Genomic DNA, 18795 nt, shown 5'->3' with positions numbered 1-18795 from the left:
CTAACTGAAGGAAGAGTTAGTAAGAGATTTGAAATCCTGCTTCCCACGTCCATTTTTGGTTACACCAGAAGCAATCCATTTCTGACTTGGTCCAGACATTTGATGCAAGAATGACTGCTATCAAGGTAACACTTGATTGAATGTGGTATTCAGGAATCCTGGCAAAAACTGGTCAACAGGAATCAAAGGAAAAATGCTTCAATATTTGGAGTCATACCACCACAATGTTAGATAGTTGTGGCTAATGGAGGTCAATCATCCTAGACCATCACTGCAGAAATTCCTCAGGGCCAAATTCATCTTAGACACAACTATCTTCAGCTAGTTCATCAAGGACACTACTTTCATCATAAGGGCAGAAATAAGGGTGTTCACTAAAGAGTACACAATGTTTAATACCATTTGCAACTCAACAAAATAAAGTAACACCTATGTGGCAACACCTAGAGAGCATTCATGGACAGGCCAACAAGGAGAAATAACATTTATGCTAGACAATGGCTGCCTTTTACAAGAGTTGAATCACCTACCCTTGAAATTCGGTGATAATTACTATTGCCAAGTTCCATGCCTTCAGTCCTGCAGATTACCATTGATCAAAAACTCAAGTGGACCAGCCTCATGTTTACAAGTGCTGGTCAGAAGTTAGGATATCCAATGGCAAGTTATTCACCTTCTGGGAAACCAAGGTTTTGCTAGCATCTACAGGGCAAAAAGTCGGGAGCATGACTGAAAAATCTATTTACCTGGTTGAGGGCAGCACCCTCTCAGATTTAAAGGGAGAAAGGAGGCCTATACTGGCTGGCTGACAGTGACTAATGGTGTTCTGCAGAGGTTGGTATTGGGACCGCTTCTTTTCAGGTTTTACGTCAGTGATTTGGATAATGGCTTTGTGGCCAGGTTTGCAGACAATACAAAGATAGGTGGAGAGGCAAGTAGTGTTGAGGAAGCAGGGTGTCTGTAGAAGGACTTAAACAGATTGGAAGAATGGGCAAAGAAGTGGCAGATGGAATATAGTGTAGGGAAGTGTCACGCACATTAGTAGACGGGGCAGCTCACTCAGAGTTTCTGTTACAGTAGCCTCTCTTACAAGTGCCACTCTTTTCCAGTGACTAAGTTTAGAGGGACGGCCTGACCTAGGCAGTGTGGCTATGGTTTCTTGATGGACTGCACTGAGCTCCAAAGTATGTTCAATGCCTTTGAGATGGTCTTGTACCCTTCTCCAGATTTGTGCTTCTCTATTATCATTTCCCTGATTTGCCTTTAATGCTCTTTTGTCTTCATTTTGGTTTGGTCTGTTGAAAATCTACCATACTGTTGGACCTTACAGAGAGAGGGGGTATTTTCTACATCAACAAATTGGGTGAGCTGATAAGGAAATATACAATATTGCACCTGAGGAAAGTTAGCATAGTAATTACAAAGGGGATGAACACTTTTTCAGCATCACAATTTTATTTTTAAAATTTTGAGTAAATTGTTGACAGGTTTTGGAATTTTTCTTTTGATTTGAAATGATGCACAACGTTTTGTAGATTAGCTCAAAAAATCCTACTTCAATATATTTTAAATTTAGAAAATGAGACAGTAAAATGTGAAAATAGTTGTGGGGGCTGAATACATTTTTAAGGCGCTGGATAACATCCATCATTGATCAGCTTGCTTAGTCATTAATGTAATTGCTCATCATGAAGTTAAGCTCTTTCTACCAACAATACCATTATCATTTTTGAATATACAGGACCTTGCATTTTGATATTTTTGCTATTATGTCACCAAATCCATTATTTTTTATACTTATGGAATAACATTTGCATGACTTTAGGCAGAAATTGTAAATTCATAAAGAATTAAAAGTAAAGGTGCCTTACTTACAAAGAACAGCATCTTGGTTTTCAGCACCACTGCAGGAGTCCCAGGGGGAGCAATTGGAGGAGCACTGGGAGGAATTGTCAAACAGAACTGCACATTCCATCTTAGCTGGTTGCCTTGATCAGGAAACTTAATAGCAAAACAGAACATTAAATGTTGAAATATTAACTGAAGAGAGTTATTTTGGGTATGTACGTATTTTTCAGTGTATTCTTCCATTTGAAAAAAATAACTATTTTTCAGTACTTAAGGTTTTTGTCAATATAATGTGCAATCATAGCATGTTCAATATCTTCTGAAATTAATATTTCTAGTAATCTTCTATAAACAGACTAACAAACTATTTTGAAATTTTCTCAAGCTACTTCAGCAGATACAAAATTCTGTAAGACAAAGAATGCACAACAAAAAAAAACTAATATTTAAGTAACTTTATTAATGTTGGCATGTCTCATATTAAAATGTGCTTAAATGAATAGTACAGTTTTAAGAGCTATCAAATTGCACTCTATCCACTTCAGTTTGTATTTCTAACTTAATGCTAACAAGCAAGGTTGCAAACGGTGAGAAAGCTGGGTAGTAAGTAAATGTATTAATTAAAATCACTTCTGACATTTAATGAATGTTATGTATTTTAGAAAAAAAGTGTTTTTCATAAATATTAAAGTGGAGCACAAATAGCAATAAAGTATCTTAAGCAGGGCAAGAAAAATTTCAAGTACATATCCACAGTCTTAATATTCAGTTTCAAATCTCCATTCATTCCAGGCAATATAGGTTATATAATCTTATACTGAATAAAGATTATAATTAAGTCAAGGAAAAATAACAGTATTCACAGAATTCTGTGTTTGTATTAGAATCTCATGAAGCTATTAAAAATTTGATATATCATCACTTACCAGTTCTAGTTTCATGATGCGCACACAATCCCTCAGGATGTGTGTGGGAGCTCCTAATAGCTTGGCAAAGGCATTTAGTGTATTGGCTTTAAATGGTGGACCAGCGACCTAGCCAAACAGAAATAATAATATACTACGTGACAGCAGTGTTTACATGGTGATACACATGAAAATGTTATTACAAACAAAAATAGCAAGATATACATTTAATTTGATTTTTTTTGAGTTTTGTTCAGTAAACCTAACAGATTTATTCCTTTGTGGGAATAAGAGATTAATAACAGTCACCATAATTATTTACTCAGCTTTTCCAAGGAATGGATAAAATAACAGTGTAATGACTTATTTTGATGGGGAAATAAATCTTATCCAAGGATCCTTCTTATACTCAGAAACAATTTTCTTTAAAAAAAAGTCAACATATGGTTCTGCTTCACATTATCATGAAAGTAAGTGGACTGTAGTGACAAAACACCTCAATTCAAAATTGGGTTAAGAGCCACGGTTACACCATTTTACTTTACATTAATTGTTTTACATTAGTCAAACATTAGTCACAGATTTTATCTTTGAATTAGAGATTTCATATTCAACTGCAGAACTTGAGCACACAAATATAGGCTAATGTTTCAGTTCAATACTGACAAAGTGGTGCACCTTTCACAGAGATTCTCTTTTAGACAAGACATCAACCAAGACTCTGTTTGACCTGTCCAGTGGATTTAAAAAATCCCATTTCATTATGAACAATATAAATTGCCTCTACCTGGATATCATTACATTTCAGAGGTGTAGATTATCTGCCAAGTTTTCTGTATTATTACAAAGACTACACTTGAAGAGGTACCTCGAAAATATTTTTGGAAGTGAAAAGTGCAAAGAAATGCAGGTCTATCTCTTAACTATAAATGAGTCAGTCAGTAAAAACATTAACAGGAATGTTTTTCAAAATTATTTACTAAAAAAGAAATAACCACTGAGTTTTGCAAAAATAAAGCAGCAACTGATAATTCTCTTATGTTATACCTTCACTGCAAACCTACTCTGCAAACTTCACATCACAAGAAACATAAAGGAAGTTTGACTTGTAGCTTTAAAAAACTATTCAATGCTACACAGAATGACCAGATATAAAATGTCTGTTTACATTTGGATACACACGAGAACCTCTGATCTGGCTTTTTATTCATTTTACTTTTTCTAATATTAATTGTATATAAAAAGCAACTTCTTTTAACATGGCATCAGAGAACATTAACTCAAGCTTGTTTTAGGTCATTTGAAGATAAATTTTGGTAGTTGATCAAAAGTTTGGTCAAAGGAAGGAAGTTGAAAATTTTGTCCTGAAAAAGGTGATGCAGTTTAATGATAGTATTACAAGTTTTACATCTTTGAAACCTGATACCACATCTATTAAGAACAACAGTGGACAAAAGATCAAAATTAGAAGTGTATTGGTATCAAAGAGGTTATATGACTGGAGGAGAAATAATTAGCATTAATTATTTAATTAGAAATAGGGAACAAAGGAATCTACAAAATGATTCAGAATTTTCAAACTGAATGAGTGAATAAGTCTAGACTAAGTTAGGACATTTGACAATAGTGATTTGGATCTCAGAAATACATAGAAACAGGAAGACCAGAGAAATCCAGAGGGAACAAGACATGGATGAGGACTCAGACAAGAATAAGATTACAAAGGGGCAAGTTTGAGAGGTGCAAATAATCTACCATATTTTCTGTGTTATTACAGTGGCTACACTTGAAAAGGCACCCGTAATTATTCCTCACAGTGTGAATTTAAGAGTCCATGGTTCAACTACAGCTGATGACCTCTGTTTGTAAACAGCCTGGTTTAGTTTAGACAGTAATCAGAGTGCAGGTTGCTGTTAGTGCCTAGAATACAGACTCTGCTGGAACTGAAGACAATAGCTTCTCAATATGTTTTGTTGCTTACTTGGTATTGAAAGTTGGACAAACATGTACCATTGTTTAAAAAAAAAACACAACTCACTCTTGTTTCAAAGAACTTTTCTAAAACTTGCAGTTCTTCTTGCATCCATGGGTCTGCTGTTTCAGGTGTTACTTTAAACTGTAAAGTCTGATACGTCTGTGGGTTCAGTGCTACTCGACACTTCAATGCTTCAGTTTTAAACATGATCACACCAGGTTCATTGGAGTTTATAAGCTGCAACTAGAATTGAAAACAAAGATACATTACATATTTCTTTTAAATAATCTGATTAATAAATCGTAACTACCCTTACTAGGAATTACATGCAGACCTCTGGGTATTACAATTATCGCAAGGATTATACTCTCCAAAATACACTATAATAAATCCCCAATTTATCCAATTGTTTTTCCTCTCCTTTTTAAAAAAAAGAGTTGATGAGCTAGTTTTAAGTTTGCAGGACTTATTGATTTCACCAGAAAACAATTATATCTCTTACTGGTTCTTGTTGTATGATCCTTTGTAAGTGTCGCCTCATCATAACCGAACCCAAGAATCGCTCCAATGGGGAACAAAGGTAACTTCCAGCTAGTCCTGGGACAAGACCTGGTGTTGGAGCTGGACAAAGGAGAATGTGCAAGGCATTGTGTGTTAGGATGGTAGGTATCGATGCAGCCCAAGAACGCTGAGGTAGTGTACGAGGAGGGGGCATGTTGGTCGGCATTATTTGAGTACCTAAAAATAAAAAGACAAGATATTATGTTTTCTTTAACTATTTATGCAAAAGTTTTATTTTTACTTAAAGTCATCAAAACGTATTTGACATGAACCACAAACTGAACTTGCTGACTTCTGGTTAACCCCTTTAATTGTGATCTGCTTTACTCCTAATTCAACTTAGCGTAATTCAAACTAAAAAGTAATATTTAAATCATATTAGAAAAAAGAAACTTATAACAGTATGAAACACACTCTTTCCTACATTCACCCTCCCAGATAAGTATTTTCTGATGTCTAATTATAGATTAAGTGTGTTATATTTTATAACCGGAAATTCTGGTAATTTCTGATGAGCCTATATAAATTTCTAAGAATATTCCATATCCCTCTTGATTTTCATAAGGGCTCTCAATTTGGGTTAAAATCATTTCAAGTATGGTCTTCTTTAAAATATGGACGGACTTTATCGTGCAATACAACAATTTCATGCCAATTACCTATCCTCTTCCACATAACTGAAGATGATTCAAGTTTCAGATCTCCTAATGGTATCCTATGCTATTAGTTGAGTGTAAGTTATAAGTGGCCATGTCACCCATTTCAGTCCTCTGTTGAAACCATCATTTTATCCCATGATTTAAGCACCGAGTATATATTTAAACCCGGAGGTAGTAATTATCATAATGATATCAGGTTGCAGTATGTTTCATCAAGACATCGAATCAGTTTTCCCACATTTTGTTTACTGTGTTGCAATATTGTACTAGATTTCAGCCATCTTTCTCATCACAGATATACAATAATATCCAAACTGTTCTATTTGGATTTTGGATACCAGAATGTCAAAACAAAACTGGAAATGCAGATATTACTTAGATGCAGATAGTCTTTATACAAATATATGGCTTAATTGCTATTTTTCTAAAGATGCTGATAAAGCTAAAATCGGCTGGCTGGCAGGCATGACAAATAAATACAATGGAAATTTAAATCTGCAATTCAATCCATTCAATCATTTCTTCTGGAAAAACATTATTTGAAAATAAGATTATAGATGTTATAACTTGCTTGTTCCAGCTCTTGGGGAGTGAGATACATCGGGAATCGGAGAGTGCAAAGATGGATTTGCTGGAGACATTCCAGGAATGCGTGCTAATGTTGATCCAGGTAACTGCGGAGATCCAGGCCAGTTTCCAGGTCGCTGACTGGGTGACATTATTGAATAAGGTGAACTCGGATCAATCGTTCCTGAATAAAAGAGTAAGTGAATCAGCATACTATAACTCTCATTCTTCCTTCACCAACTCTCTACAACAAGCTCATGAAAACATCTATGCACAATCATGATCCAAGTCCTTTAAAAAGAGACAATCTAGAAACCAATCTTGTGGATATTTCTCAGATTTAAAAGCAACGTATCCATGATGCAGAACATTTCTAACATTTCTGAACTTTGAATCCATAAAGCCCACAAAAGAGGCTCAGCAATTCTTGAATTTCAATTTCACTTAAAAAAAAACTTATTCCTTCTTAGGAAGCTGTAATTCTGCCAATAATCATTCAATTTGTATCCCATTTTATCATGGTTGCATTTTCAAAAACTAGCAAGTTCCAGTACATTGTGCATAATGCTTCTTCGCAGTCATGAAGTTCAGGACCTGTTTTTCTTGACAAAGTAAGAATACAAACTTATGCTAAACACTTAAGAGAAAGAGCCTTTCAACTATAAACTTAATTGCAGAGGTATTAATAATTGATAATGTCAATATAGAAAATATTCATTGACAGAATTTTTATAAAGAAATAAAGCTTGCTTTTGTAATAACAAAACCACAGCATTACAAGATTACAGGACAAAATTAAAAGGCACATTTCAATATATTAATTTGAAATAAAAATAGCTGACACATGAGTAATGTTTTAAATAGAAACTGCATATACAATATACAGATATATATTAAAAAGCCAGAAACAAATCTTTCAAAGTCTTCCAATACCTTTGACCATCAAGTAATTACTCATCTATCTATCAGAACAAAGCTTTCAGATCCTCAATCCTCAAATGGACAAAGCATGTATTAATTAATTTTAATCATTAAATTAGAAAAGCTCACCATGTGGACTTGCGAAGTTTGCTGTAATTCCAAGGGAAGATGGAGAGGGAGAGGGTGCAAATGATGCTGGCGAGGGTGCACGAATTGCACCACTTGGGGAATTTGCTGGATGTAAATTTCCTGCACAAAGTACAAGTTTCATTTTGAAATGCTGCTGGCAATCTATTGCTTAATTTGCATTTAGATGGATTAAACAAGCCAATAAGTAGACATCATGACTGCACCCATTGCCAATTAATTAAAGTGTTGAAAATATATGCTTAAAATTCTATACAAATTGAAACGCAACTCATTAATTGAAAAGTTAAGAAAGGTGAAAAACTTTACTCTCTTATCAAAAGGAGGACATTATGAGCATTCCTTCCCTGATTTAGGACAAAAAAAACCCTACAGTTTCTTAACATTGGAGGGAACCTCTGGAAAGCAGATCTGCAAGGTGTAAAGGAGAGAAAAGCAGAGTGGTTGGAAGAAATAAGGGGATGGACCCAGGGAAAAGTGAGAGGAAAATATCTGCTCTCTCTATCTCTCCTCCCCATTCTTACCTTTCCTTCTCTTCATGTCTTTTAGAATTTACTTCATGAATTCACAGAGTAAGCACTAGGAGGGAATGACCAAGCAATAATGGAGAAACTAGTTTGTTCTCCATCCCTCAGACCTCTTCTTCAATGTCTCTCTCTTCCTTTGTATTTTCCATCCTCTGTCATTTTCCCACTTCTAATCCTCTGCATCCAGTTGTAATCTATCACCAGTGTTTCTGCTGGCCCAAGGATCAAGACGCTCGAGAACTGGGAGCTTATATGCAGCCTCCAGAGCATAGGGCAATCAGATAGATAAACACTGCTCCCTACTTAAGAAAGGATGTGCTGATATTGGAGAAAGTTCAGAGGAGGTACACGAGAATGATTCCAGGAATGAAAGACTTACAATGAGGAGCAATTGATGGCTCTGGGCCTTTGCTCCCTAGAATTCAGAAGAATGAAGGGGGAATCTCATTGAATCATATCAAATGTTGAAAGGCCTAGGTAGAGTGGATGTGGAGAGGAAGTTTCCTATGGTGGGGGGAGTCCAGGACCAGAGGGCACACCATCAGAATAGTCCATTTAGAATGGAGATGGGGAGGAATTTCTTTAGCCAAAGTGTGGTGAATCTGTGGAATTCTTTGCCACAGGCTGCTGTGGAGGCCAGGTCATTGGGTGTATTTAAGGTGGAGATTGAAGTCAGGGTGTGAAATATTATGGGGAGAAGGCAAAAGAATGGGGTTGAGAGAGAAATGGATTAGACATGATGAAATGCGGAGCAGACTTAATGGGCCAAATGACCTAATACTGCTCCCATGTCTTATAGTCTTTATATCATAAAACCTTTAACAACTATCCGTTCTGTGCCTTCATTCATGTTATTTAAATATTGAGGGTCAAGCACTAATTCAAATGGCAAAGGACAATGCTTATTCTCAAGCAGATAAAAGATAAATTTATGCTTTGTCATTTCCTGTTACTCAGCTAATCTCCTTTCACGAAACATTGTCTTCTACACTGAGCTTTTTATTTTCCACAATAACCCTGGAGCCTGCACGTTGTCAAATACCTTCTAAAATTCTATGTATAGTACATGTATTATACACAGCATTAATTTAAAGTTCAGTATATAACTCTAGGGAATGAATTAAAATACGCTTTTTGTTGCTCATTTGCACAAACCTAATGCTCTAGTTCACCCAATCAACCAGAAAGAGAAAAGAGTTGGCTAACTGGCTCCCTATGTGATTGCCTTGGAACCTGGTGTTTGCTTTTGTGCACCTTATGACTTACCTTGAGCATTGCATCTCTCGAGCCTTCCCAAAATACACAAAAATTTGGTGTAGTCATCATTGCCATATAGCAATGCAAAATAATAATTTTCAATAGCAAGTGGCTATACGTCTTGCAGTTCATAAACAAGGTTTGATATTTAGAATTATAACATGTGGTAAATTGCACTCATTACTCACCAGGTGATTGTGTAGGCAGTATTTGTTGTGATGGAGTCACTGTATTGTGGTAGGATGTAGGCGGTGATGTCAGAGGATATGTTACTGTTGTACCAGATTTGGCAAAAGACTGAGGAAATAATAAAACAATTGCATTCAGCTTCAAGACAAATACGATGTACTAATTTTTGCATCAAATAAAGATGGTAAACCCAATGTTTTTTTTCCCTTTACAGAATGGCCTTTATCATTCTTAGTTTTCTATGTGACAATAATAACTTAAGAATAACAGCTTGATTAGGTACATGAAGGCACACATTACCTTCCCAACCACTTTCAAATATTAATATTGGGTTCGAACTAAGTATAGCAGCTCTATAGCCTTATTGCTGATTAATTAATACAGCTAGTAACCATTCTCTTGCATAAGCTTTGTTTGTTCTGACTGCCCCATATTGGGTGTAGAAGGTATTTTAACTCACAATTATGACCAACATATTTCATCCATGACTCAACATGCATTCAAACCTGTTGTGGCTGTGACTGAAGTTGAGACATTAATGATTCTATCATGTCTCCACCAATAGGAGATGGTGGGTTGTCATCTTCATTCACTGATCGTCTACGTGCATCTTGGGTACTGTCTACAAACATGTTCAAAAAGGTCTGGAAAATGAGCAAAAATTAAATAACTCTTCTATGTTGTACTGCACAAAGCAATAGATCATAAGAATATTAAGCTTTATGCAGATGAAGTGTATCATAACAGGGTTGTTCATTGCTGTCACATTCTGTTTTCAATACAATCTTATTGCTTTAAATAAAGTTCTATCTGGATCAATTCATAATTTGCTAATAAAACATCAAGAATTCCTAGATACAGACTAGCAAAAATTTTTGTTTTACAAACTGATCATCTTTTAAAATAGTTTACTTTCCATACACCTAAATAAAAATAATTCTAATTAATTCAGTATTGTTAATACAAAGAAGTGCTGCATTCAGAATTTAGTACATACAAGATACATAGCAGGTTTGTATCTTTGAAAGAATGAATTGCTTAAGACATCTTCAGTCAATAAAGTGCCTATATAAAGTATTCACCTCTGCCTTGAAAGTTTTCATGTCTTATTGTTTCACAACGTTGAATGACAGTGGATTTAATTTGGCTTTTTTTGACACTGATCAACAGAGAAAGACTATTGTGTCAAAGTGAAAACAGGTCTCTACAAAGGGATCTAAATTAATTACAAATATAAAACCCAAAATAACTGATTGTGCTAGTATTCATCCCCCCTTAATATGATACACCAAATCATCACTGGTGCAGCCAATAGGTTTTAGAAGTCACATAATTCGTTAAATGGAGATCACCATGTGCAGTCAAGATGTTTCAACTGATTGTACTAAAAGGACACCTGTATCTGGAATGTCCAACTGCTGGTGAGTCAGTACCCTGGCAAAACTTGCTCCATGAAAACAAAAGAACACTCCAAACCACTCCGCAAAAAGGTTATTGAAACGCATGAGTCAGGAGATGGATACAAGAAAGTTTTCAAGTCACTGAATATCGCTTGGAGTACAGTCTAGTCAATCATCGAGAAACGGAAAGAATATGGCACAGCTGTAAATCTGCCTAGAGCTGGCTGAACATGCAAGAAGGACTAGTGCGGGAGGCCACCAAGAGACCTCTGACAACTCTGGAGGTGTTACAAGCTTTAGTGGCTGAGATGGAAGAGTCGCAAAGAAAAAGCCATTGTTGAAAAACCTCATCTGAAATCTTGGTGAGAGTTTGCCAGAAGTTATGTGGGAGGATCGGAAGTCAGCTCGAAGAAGGTTCTATAATCTGATTAAATCAAAATTGAGCCTTTTGGCCATCAGACTAAGCGCTATGTTTGGCATAAGCCAAACAACGCACAACATCAAAAATACACCATCCTTACCGTGAAGCATGGTGGTGGCTGTATCATGCTCTGGGGATGCTTCAGTGCAGCAGGCACTGGGAGGCTTGTGAAGGTAGAGGGTAAAGTGAATGCAGCAAAATACAGGGACATTCTGGAGGAAAACCTGATTTAGTCTGCAAGAGAACTGCAACTTGGGAGAAGATTTGTTTTCCAGCAAGACAATGACCCCAAGCATAAAGCCAAAGCTACACAAGAATGGCTTAAAAACAACAAAGTTAATGTCTTCAAGTGGTCAAGTCAGAGTCCAGACCTCAATCCTTTGAGAATCTGTGCCAGGACTTGAAAAGGGCTGTTCACTCATGATTCTATGAAATCTGACAGAGCTTGAGCAGTTTTGAAAAAAGAATGGGGAGAAATTGCAGTGTCCAGATGTGCAAAGCTGATGGAGACCTATCCACACAGACTCAAGGCTGTAATTGTTGCCAAAGGTGCCTTTACTAAATACTGACTTGAAGGGGCTGAATACTTCTGCAATTAATTATTTTGTGTTTTACATTTGTAATTAATTTAGATCACTTTGTAGCAATCTGATTTCACTTTGTAGCGATCCATTTTCACTTTCACAAATTTAGAGTCTTTTTCTGTTGATCAGCGTCAGAAAAGCCAAATTAAATCCACTGTGATTCAATGTTGCATAGCAATAAAACATGAAAACTTCCAAAGAGGTAAATGCCTTTTATAGGCGCTGTAGTTGCACTGTTTTGATAGGAATAAAATGATCTTACAGAAGTGTAATGTAACTCCATGAGATACTTTTAAAGGTTACTACTGTTTATCTGATCAATGACAGACCTTTAAGCCTGGAGCCGGATGGAATCCTTCGACGATCTTACTGTTATCAAAAAGACTGTAGGCACCATCACGGATAGCCACCACACCACGACTTTGACAGTATATGTCAATACAGTACATATTACGGAAAGCAAGTCTGATGTGTGTGGGTGACTGTGGTAGTATTGAAAAACATTGATAGACTGTATTTGTTCGATGTGTAAGTCCCAGCATTGGCACTGTTGGGAGCTTATTGATGGCATTGAGTGGTGCTTGTGTATCATACAATATCTGTGGAGAGAGAAAAAAAACAAAGATTAGATTTCTTCCACACATTTAAAACAGATAATGAATTGTTGATTTGCACAGAAAAACACAACACAGTATCCATTTTTCTACAATTCAATGATACTGGGAACAATTCACCATCTGAACCAGCGAGCTGAATTCTTGTGGTGACAATGACACAAAAATTGCCTCAGTTACAAAACTATGAGAAGTTGGGAGTAGTAGCCAGATTATTCAAGTCTACTCTACTGTTTAATAAAATTATGGCTGATACCCTACTCAACTCTACTTTCTCACATTAGCAGCAATATTTCTTGGTTCCTTGGATGCCTTAAGCACCCACAACCCTTTGGAGAATACTTGGAATAAAGCCATTTTGAATTAAGATAGAAGAAAAGGAATGGGAACGCCGACTTAGAGCTTGAGAGGCGTTTCTATTAAAAAATAGAAGAAAATAAAGACCATTATTGAATGCCATCTCAAAATCTATAATGATCATAAGCACAATAGCTCCTAATGATGACTAGTTAGCATTACAGTTCAAGGTGGTCAACAAGGACTGCACTGAAAAACAATTGACGTGGCAGATCCATATCCTGAAGGGAAATTTAGATCTTTGCAAAGTGAAGAGATTGGGTAAATAGATGTGAGGAACATTTCAAAACACATGGTATTTTCTATTGCCACATGTGCAACAAAACAAAAAAAAATTCAGATTGATACTTTCTACCTCAATCATTACATGGTATGAATTCAACCATGTGAAGTTGGACATGTATATCACTAATAACTAATAACATATTGTAAATTATATCAAATTATTATTAATCTGGTTAAGTCGTAACCAAATATGGTATCAAATTACTGTGCTGTATGTTACTCCTTCCTTCTCTCTTCTGCTCTGTTGTTACCCACCTGCCCTCATCCAACGTAGAATTACTCACTGCACAATTTAAAAAAAAATAACTGAACTGTGAGATGCTTCATGAGATCAAACAAGAGTAGAACTATAGTACCCAATTCTTGTGAGCAACTATTAAGTTAATGGGCACAGACTGGAGGTGGAAGCACAATTACAGCACCTCATTGTCTTCCCTCATCACTAAAGTTCAAGTTTACAATACATGGGTAAAACAGTTTGATCCTGTAATCTTATGTATAAATGTTTGGTTGAATTAATTTGATAGGAAGAGAAAGAAATGAGATTGATATATTCAAAGCTATTAAGAACTAGATGATATAGTGCATAAGAGGATAAAAGAAATCAATAGATGAAGTGAATGTGTAGTTGTGTAGCATGCATGTAAAGAGTAGAGTTAATGTTTAGGGTCAAATACTATTTAATAGTTTGTGAAAAGAATATCAATGCTTGCTATTTATACAGACTTCAGAAAGCTTTTAATAATGGATGACTAAAAACCATGGAATTATTGATTCAGTGCAAAATTTAGGAACATAGCTGGAGACAAAGTACAGATATTGGACAAATACTAACTGGTAGTATGCGATTATAGTGTCCTGCAAAAATCTAATAATGAACAACTAGGTGTTGGGATTCAGAGCCACACATTCACGGTTCAATGGTTCCGTTTATTATCAGAGAATATATATATTATAGAATCTGAAATACCTAGTCTGCATAGACATCCACGAAAGACAGAAAAACCTCAAAAGAATGAATGACAGAAAAACGTTAGAACCCCAAAGCCCCCATTGCCTCCTCAGCTGTGCAAGCAGCAGCAAGCATCAACCTCTCCCCGCAACCCATTTCAGCAAAGTGTCAGCACCCACCACCCACCAACAAAGCCCGCAAAGAGAGACCATGATCTGCAGTCAATAAAAAAAACTATTGTTTACCCGACAGTTTGACATGCCACAGGCTCTCTCTCTCACTAATAAGGGACAGAGAGATGTCACCCATTTCACTATGAAAGGGAAGACTAACAGTTGCTGCTATGATGTTCAGATTTGACGATGACAAAATAGTAAAACATAGAGCAGTACAGCACAGTACAGGCCCTTTGACCCACTTTGTTATGCTGCACTTTTAACTTTCTCAAAGATCAATGAAACCCTTTCCTCCTACACAGCTCATAATGCACTATTCTCTCTCATCTATATGTCTACCTAAGAATCTTTTAAACATCCTATATGTATCAGCTTCTACCATCACCCCAGCAGTGCATTCCAGACACTTACCCTCTCTGTAAACAGACCATTTCTGACATCTCCCTTAAACTCTCTTCCATTCACCTTAAAAGAATGTCCTCTGGTGTTAGACATTGCCACCCTTGGATAAAGTCACAGCTGTCTACTCTATCCATGCCTCTTAAAATCTTATACAGGTCGACCTTCACTAATCCGACTACCTGTAATCCGGTTTCTTCGATAATCCAGCACTGATTATGCTTAATGTGATCCTTCTGTAATTCGGCATTTTCACTAATCTGGCACTCCTCAGGTCCCAATGGTGCCGGATTAGTGAAGGTCGACCTGTACACTTCTATCAAGTTGGCTCTACTCCTTCTTCACTCCAAAAAGAGAAGCTGTAGCTTGAGCAACCTTTCCTCACAAGACATTTTCTCTAATCCATGTAGCACCCTGGTAAACCTCCTCTGCACCTTCTCCAATGCTTTTATATCCTTTCTATAACGAAGCAACCAGAAATGAACACAATACTCCAAATGTGATCTAACCAGAGTTTTTAGAGTTGCAACGTAACCTCAAAGCTCTTAACTTCAATCCCTTGACTAAAAAAGGTCAATGCACCATACAGCTTCTTAAACACTGTCAACATACGTGGCAACTTTGAGGGATCTATGGATGTAGACACCAAGTTCCCTCTGTTCCTCCATACTGATAATAATTCTGCCATTAACCATGTATTCTGCCTTTAAGTTCAACCTATCAACGTGCATCACTTCACCCTTTTTCTGACTGAACTCCATCTGCCACTTCTCAGACCAGCCCTGCATCCTGTCCATGCCCTGTCATAACCTATGACAACCTTCTACACCTACCACCAAACTTTGTGTCATCTGCAAACTTACTAACTCATCTTATCTAAGTAATATATAAAAAAATCACAAAGAGTGGGGTCCCGAAACAGGTACTCACAGAACACCACTAGTCACTGACCTCCAAGCAGAATACGCTCCATTTACTACAACTCCCTGCCTTCTTTAGGTTAGCCAATTCCAAACACATGCTCCTGCCCATGCCCAGTTTTGGGCTCCATGTCTCAAAAAGGATGTATTGTCATTGGAGAGAGTCCAGATGTGGTTCACAAGGATGATTCTGAGAATAAAGGAGTTAACATCTGAAGGGTGTTTGACAACTTTGGGACTGTACTCGCTGGAATTTAGAAGAATGCCAGGGGATTTCATTGAAACTTACTGAATGCTGAAAGGACCAGATGAGGTGAAGGAGGAGAGGATGTTTCCTCTGGTGGGTGTATCCAGAACTACAGGGAACAGCATCAAAATTGAGGGGTGATTTTTTAGGGCAGAAATAAGAAGGAATTTTTTTAGCCAAAGAGTGATGAATCTGTGGAATGCTCTGCCACAAGCTGTGGTGGAGGCCAACTCCATGGGTATATTCAAAGAGAAGTTGATATATTCCTGATTGGTTGGGGCATTAAGGGATACGGTGAGAGGGCAGATTGAATCGGAGCCGGGATCAGCCATGATGAAATAGTGGAGCAGACTTGATGGGCTGAATGGCCTAATTCTGCTCCAATGTCTTATGGTCTTATGGAATCATTGCTCATGATTCCTGAATGAGGGTCCATGAGGAACCTTGTCAAATGCCTTAGTAGAATCTATATACACCACATCCACTACCCTACCTTCATCAATTTGTTTCGTCACTTCCTCAAAAAAGTCAATCAGGCTCGTGAGGCATGAACTGCCCCTCAGAGAGCCATGCTGACTATTTCTGATAAGACCATGCTTCTCTCAATGCTCAAAAATTCTGTCCCTAAGAATCCTCTCCATTATTTTGCCCACCACTGATGTAAGACTCACTGGTCTATTATTTCCAGGATATTCCCTACTTGTTTCTTGAACAAAGGTGCAACAGGTTAGAGTCTTTTAAGAGTCTCCTGGACAGGTATATGGAGCTCAGAAAAATAGAAGGCTATGGTAACCCTAGGTAATTTCTCAGGTAAGGACATGTTCGCCACAGCTTTGTGGGCCGAAGGGCCTGTATTGTGCTGTAGGTTTTCTATGTTTCTATTTGCCATCATCCAATTCTTCAGTACTACTCCTGTGGCCAGTGAGGACACTGATTATTGTCAACGCCCCAGCGATCTCTTCCCTTGCTTCCCGTAGTAATCTGGAATGTATACTGCATGGCCTGGGACTTATCTATCCTAATGTTCTTCAAAGGTTTCAGTACTGCCTCTTCTTAACTTCAGCATGCTCCACACAATAGTCTGCTTAGTCCATTCTACACTGACCTCATATTCATCAAGGTCCCTCTCACTGGTGAATACTGAAGCAAGGTATTAATTAATGATCTCCCCCATTTCCTCCTACTCCAGGCACATGCTTCTCCCTTTATCCCTGAGCAGTCCTAAGCTCCTTCCTGGCTACCTTATAACTCGCAGAACTCTCTCTGATCTTTGCTTCCTTTTCACTAAATGTTCCGGCTTTCTCGTCAACCATGGCTCCTTCACCCTACCATCATTTCAATGTCTCAATGGGAGAAGTATATTTAGAACCCCATGCAAGTGCTCCATAAACAACATCACATTTCCACTGTACATTTCCTTGAAAACAACTACTTCCAATTCATGCTCTCAAGTTCCTGCACAATACCCTCATAATTAGCCGTCTCCCCAATGAAATAGTTTCCCATATACTGTCTGCTCCTATTCTTGTTCATGACTATGGTAAAGATCGGGGAGTTATGGCCACTGTCCCTGAAATGCTCGCCCGCTGAGAGATCTATCACCTGACAAGGCTCATTACCTTATACTAGATCGAGTGTGGCCTTTCCTCCAGTTGACCTGTTGGCTTACTGTGTCAGGACTCTCTCCTGGACACGCCTGACACATTTTGCCCCATCTAAAACTTTTGCACTAAGGAAGTGCCAGTCACTATTAGGGAAGTGGCAGTCACCCATGACAATAAGTTATTTTTGCACTCTTCCACCTCAGTGTCACTGTTGCAATTGGAGGCCGATAGAATACTCCCAATTGGGTGGCTGCTCCCTTCCTGTTTCTGACTTCCATCCACACTGACTCAGTAGGTGGAGCCCTCCACAACGTCCTCCCTTTCCGCAGCTGTGATACTAGTCCTGATGAGCAATGCCACTTCCCCACCTCACCTCCTTCGTTATCTTTTTTGAAGAATCTAAGTCCCAGGAACATCAAGCACCTAACCCTGCCCTTTTGCCATCCAAGTTTTGGTGATGGCCACAACATTGTAGTTCCACGTACCAATCCATTCTCTAGGTTAATCACCCTTGTTCTTAACACTTCTCATATAAAAGTAAGCACATTTCAACCAATCCAGTTGACTGCATATATGCCCTATCCACTACCTATCCTTCCTCAGTGTCTTTCCGCAAATTGCCTCTACCTATATACCAAATGCCCTGCCATTTGACTCAACATTCTGGTTCCCATCTTCCTGCTAACCTAGTTTAAACTCTACCCAACAACTCCAGCAAACCTGCCAGCAAGGACACTGGTCCCTCTTAAGTAGGTAGTTTGTATACACTGATAATGGATGGATTAAATTTTTAAAAAGGAATAACAGATTGAATAACAAAACTGCTGAAAACAGATTTAAACATAATGAATGAATATTTATTTGTCAAAATGATATAAAATATAGAAATAATGAAACTTCAAAGAAATTTAGGATTTAGGTGCATTGATTGTAATAAAAAATAAGCAAAGGTCGTTATCTGGCTCAAATTCAAGGTTTCGGGATTGCTCAAGAGTTGACTACAAAAATCCAAAATACATTCCTGTTGCACTGTCCAATTATCATAAAAACACATTACAGGGTTATTGCCATATGTCATTTTTGGAGACGGGCAGTGTTTCCTGCACGATAAAAGTACTTGATTGATGGCACAGCATCAAGATGTACCAAGGTCAGGAAACATTGCTGCATAAGTGAAAGTCATTCTATTGTTTCTTAATGGAATCGTGGCCTTCACAGAGAGACTTACATTAAAAGGTGGAAATTATGTTACAAGTATCAAAGCCATAATTATATCACGC

At 37.5% G+C, this 18795-nt stretch overlaps 1 protein-coding gene across 1 annotated transcript in view; it reads right to left on the bottom strand.

The window, feature by feature from the left end:
- Nucleotides 1–18795, bottom strand: part of med14 (mediator complex subunit 14) — a 68731-nt gene that overhangs the window by 5407 nt on the left and 44529 nt on the right. Inside the window, exons 21-29 of the mRNA XM_072260462.1 lie at nt 12291–12560; nt 10063–10200; nt 9556–9664; nt 7566–7685; nt 6520–6699; nt 5231–5466; nt 4792–4971; nt 2775–2882; nt 1876–2001 (exon numbers count right to left, since the gene is read on the bottom strand). Coding sequence (XP_072116563.1) covers nt 1876–2001; nt 2775–2882; nt 4792–4971; nt 5231–5466; nt 6520–6699; nt 7566–7685; nt 9556–9664; nt 10063–10200; nt 12291–12560 — 1467 coding nt within the window. The remainder of the gene's footprint in view (nt 1–1875; nt 2002–2774; nt 2883–4791; nt 4972–5230; nt 5467–6519; nt 6700–7565; nt 7686–9555; nt 9665–10062; nt 10201–12290; nt 12561–18795) is intronic.

This window comes from Mobula birostris, chromosome 6, assembly GCF_030028105.1.
Source record: "Mobula birostris isolate sMobBir1 chromosome 6, sMobBir1.hap1, whole genome shotgun sequence".
Lineage (NCBI taxonomy): Eukaryota > Metazoa > Chordata > Chondrichthyes > Myliobatiformes > Myliobatidae > Mobula > Mobula birostris.
Note: the sequence above shows the minus strand (reverse complement) of the source record. Positions and strands in the feature narration are given on the sequence as shown.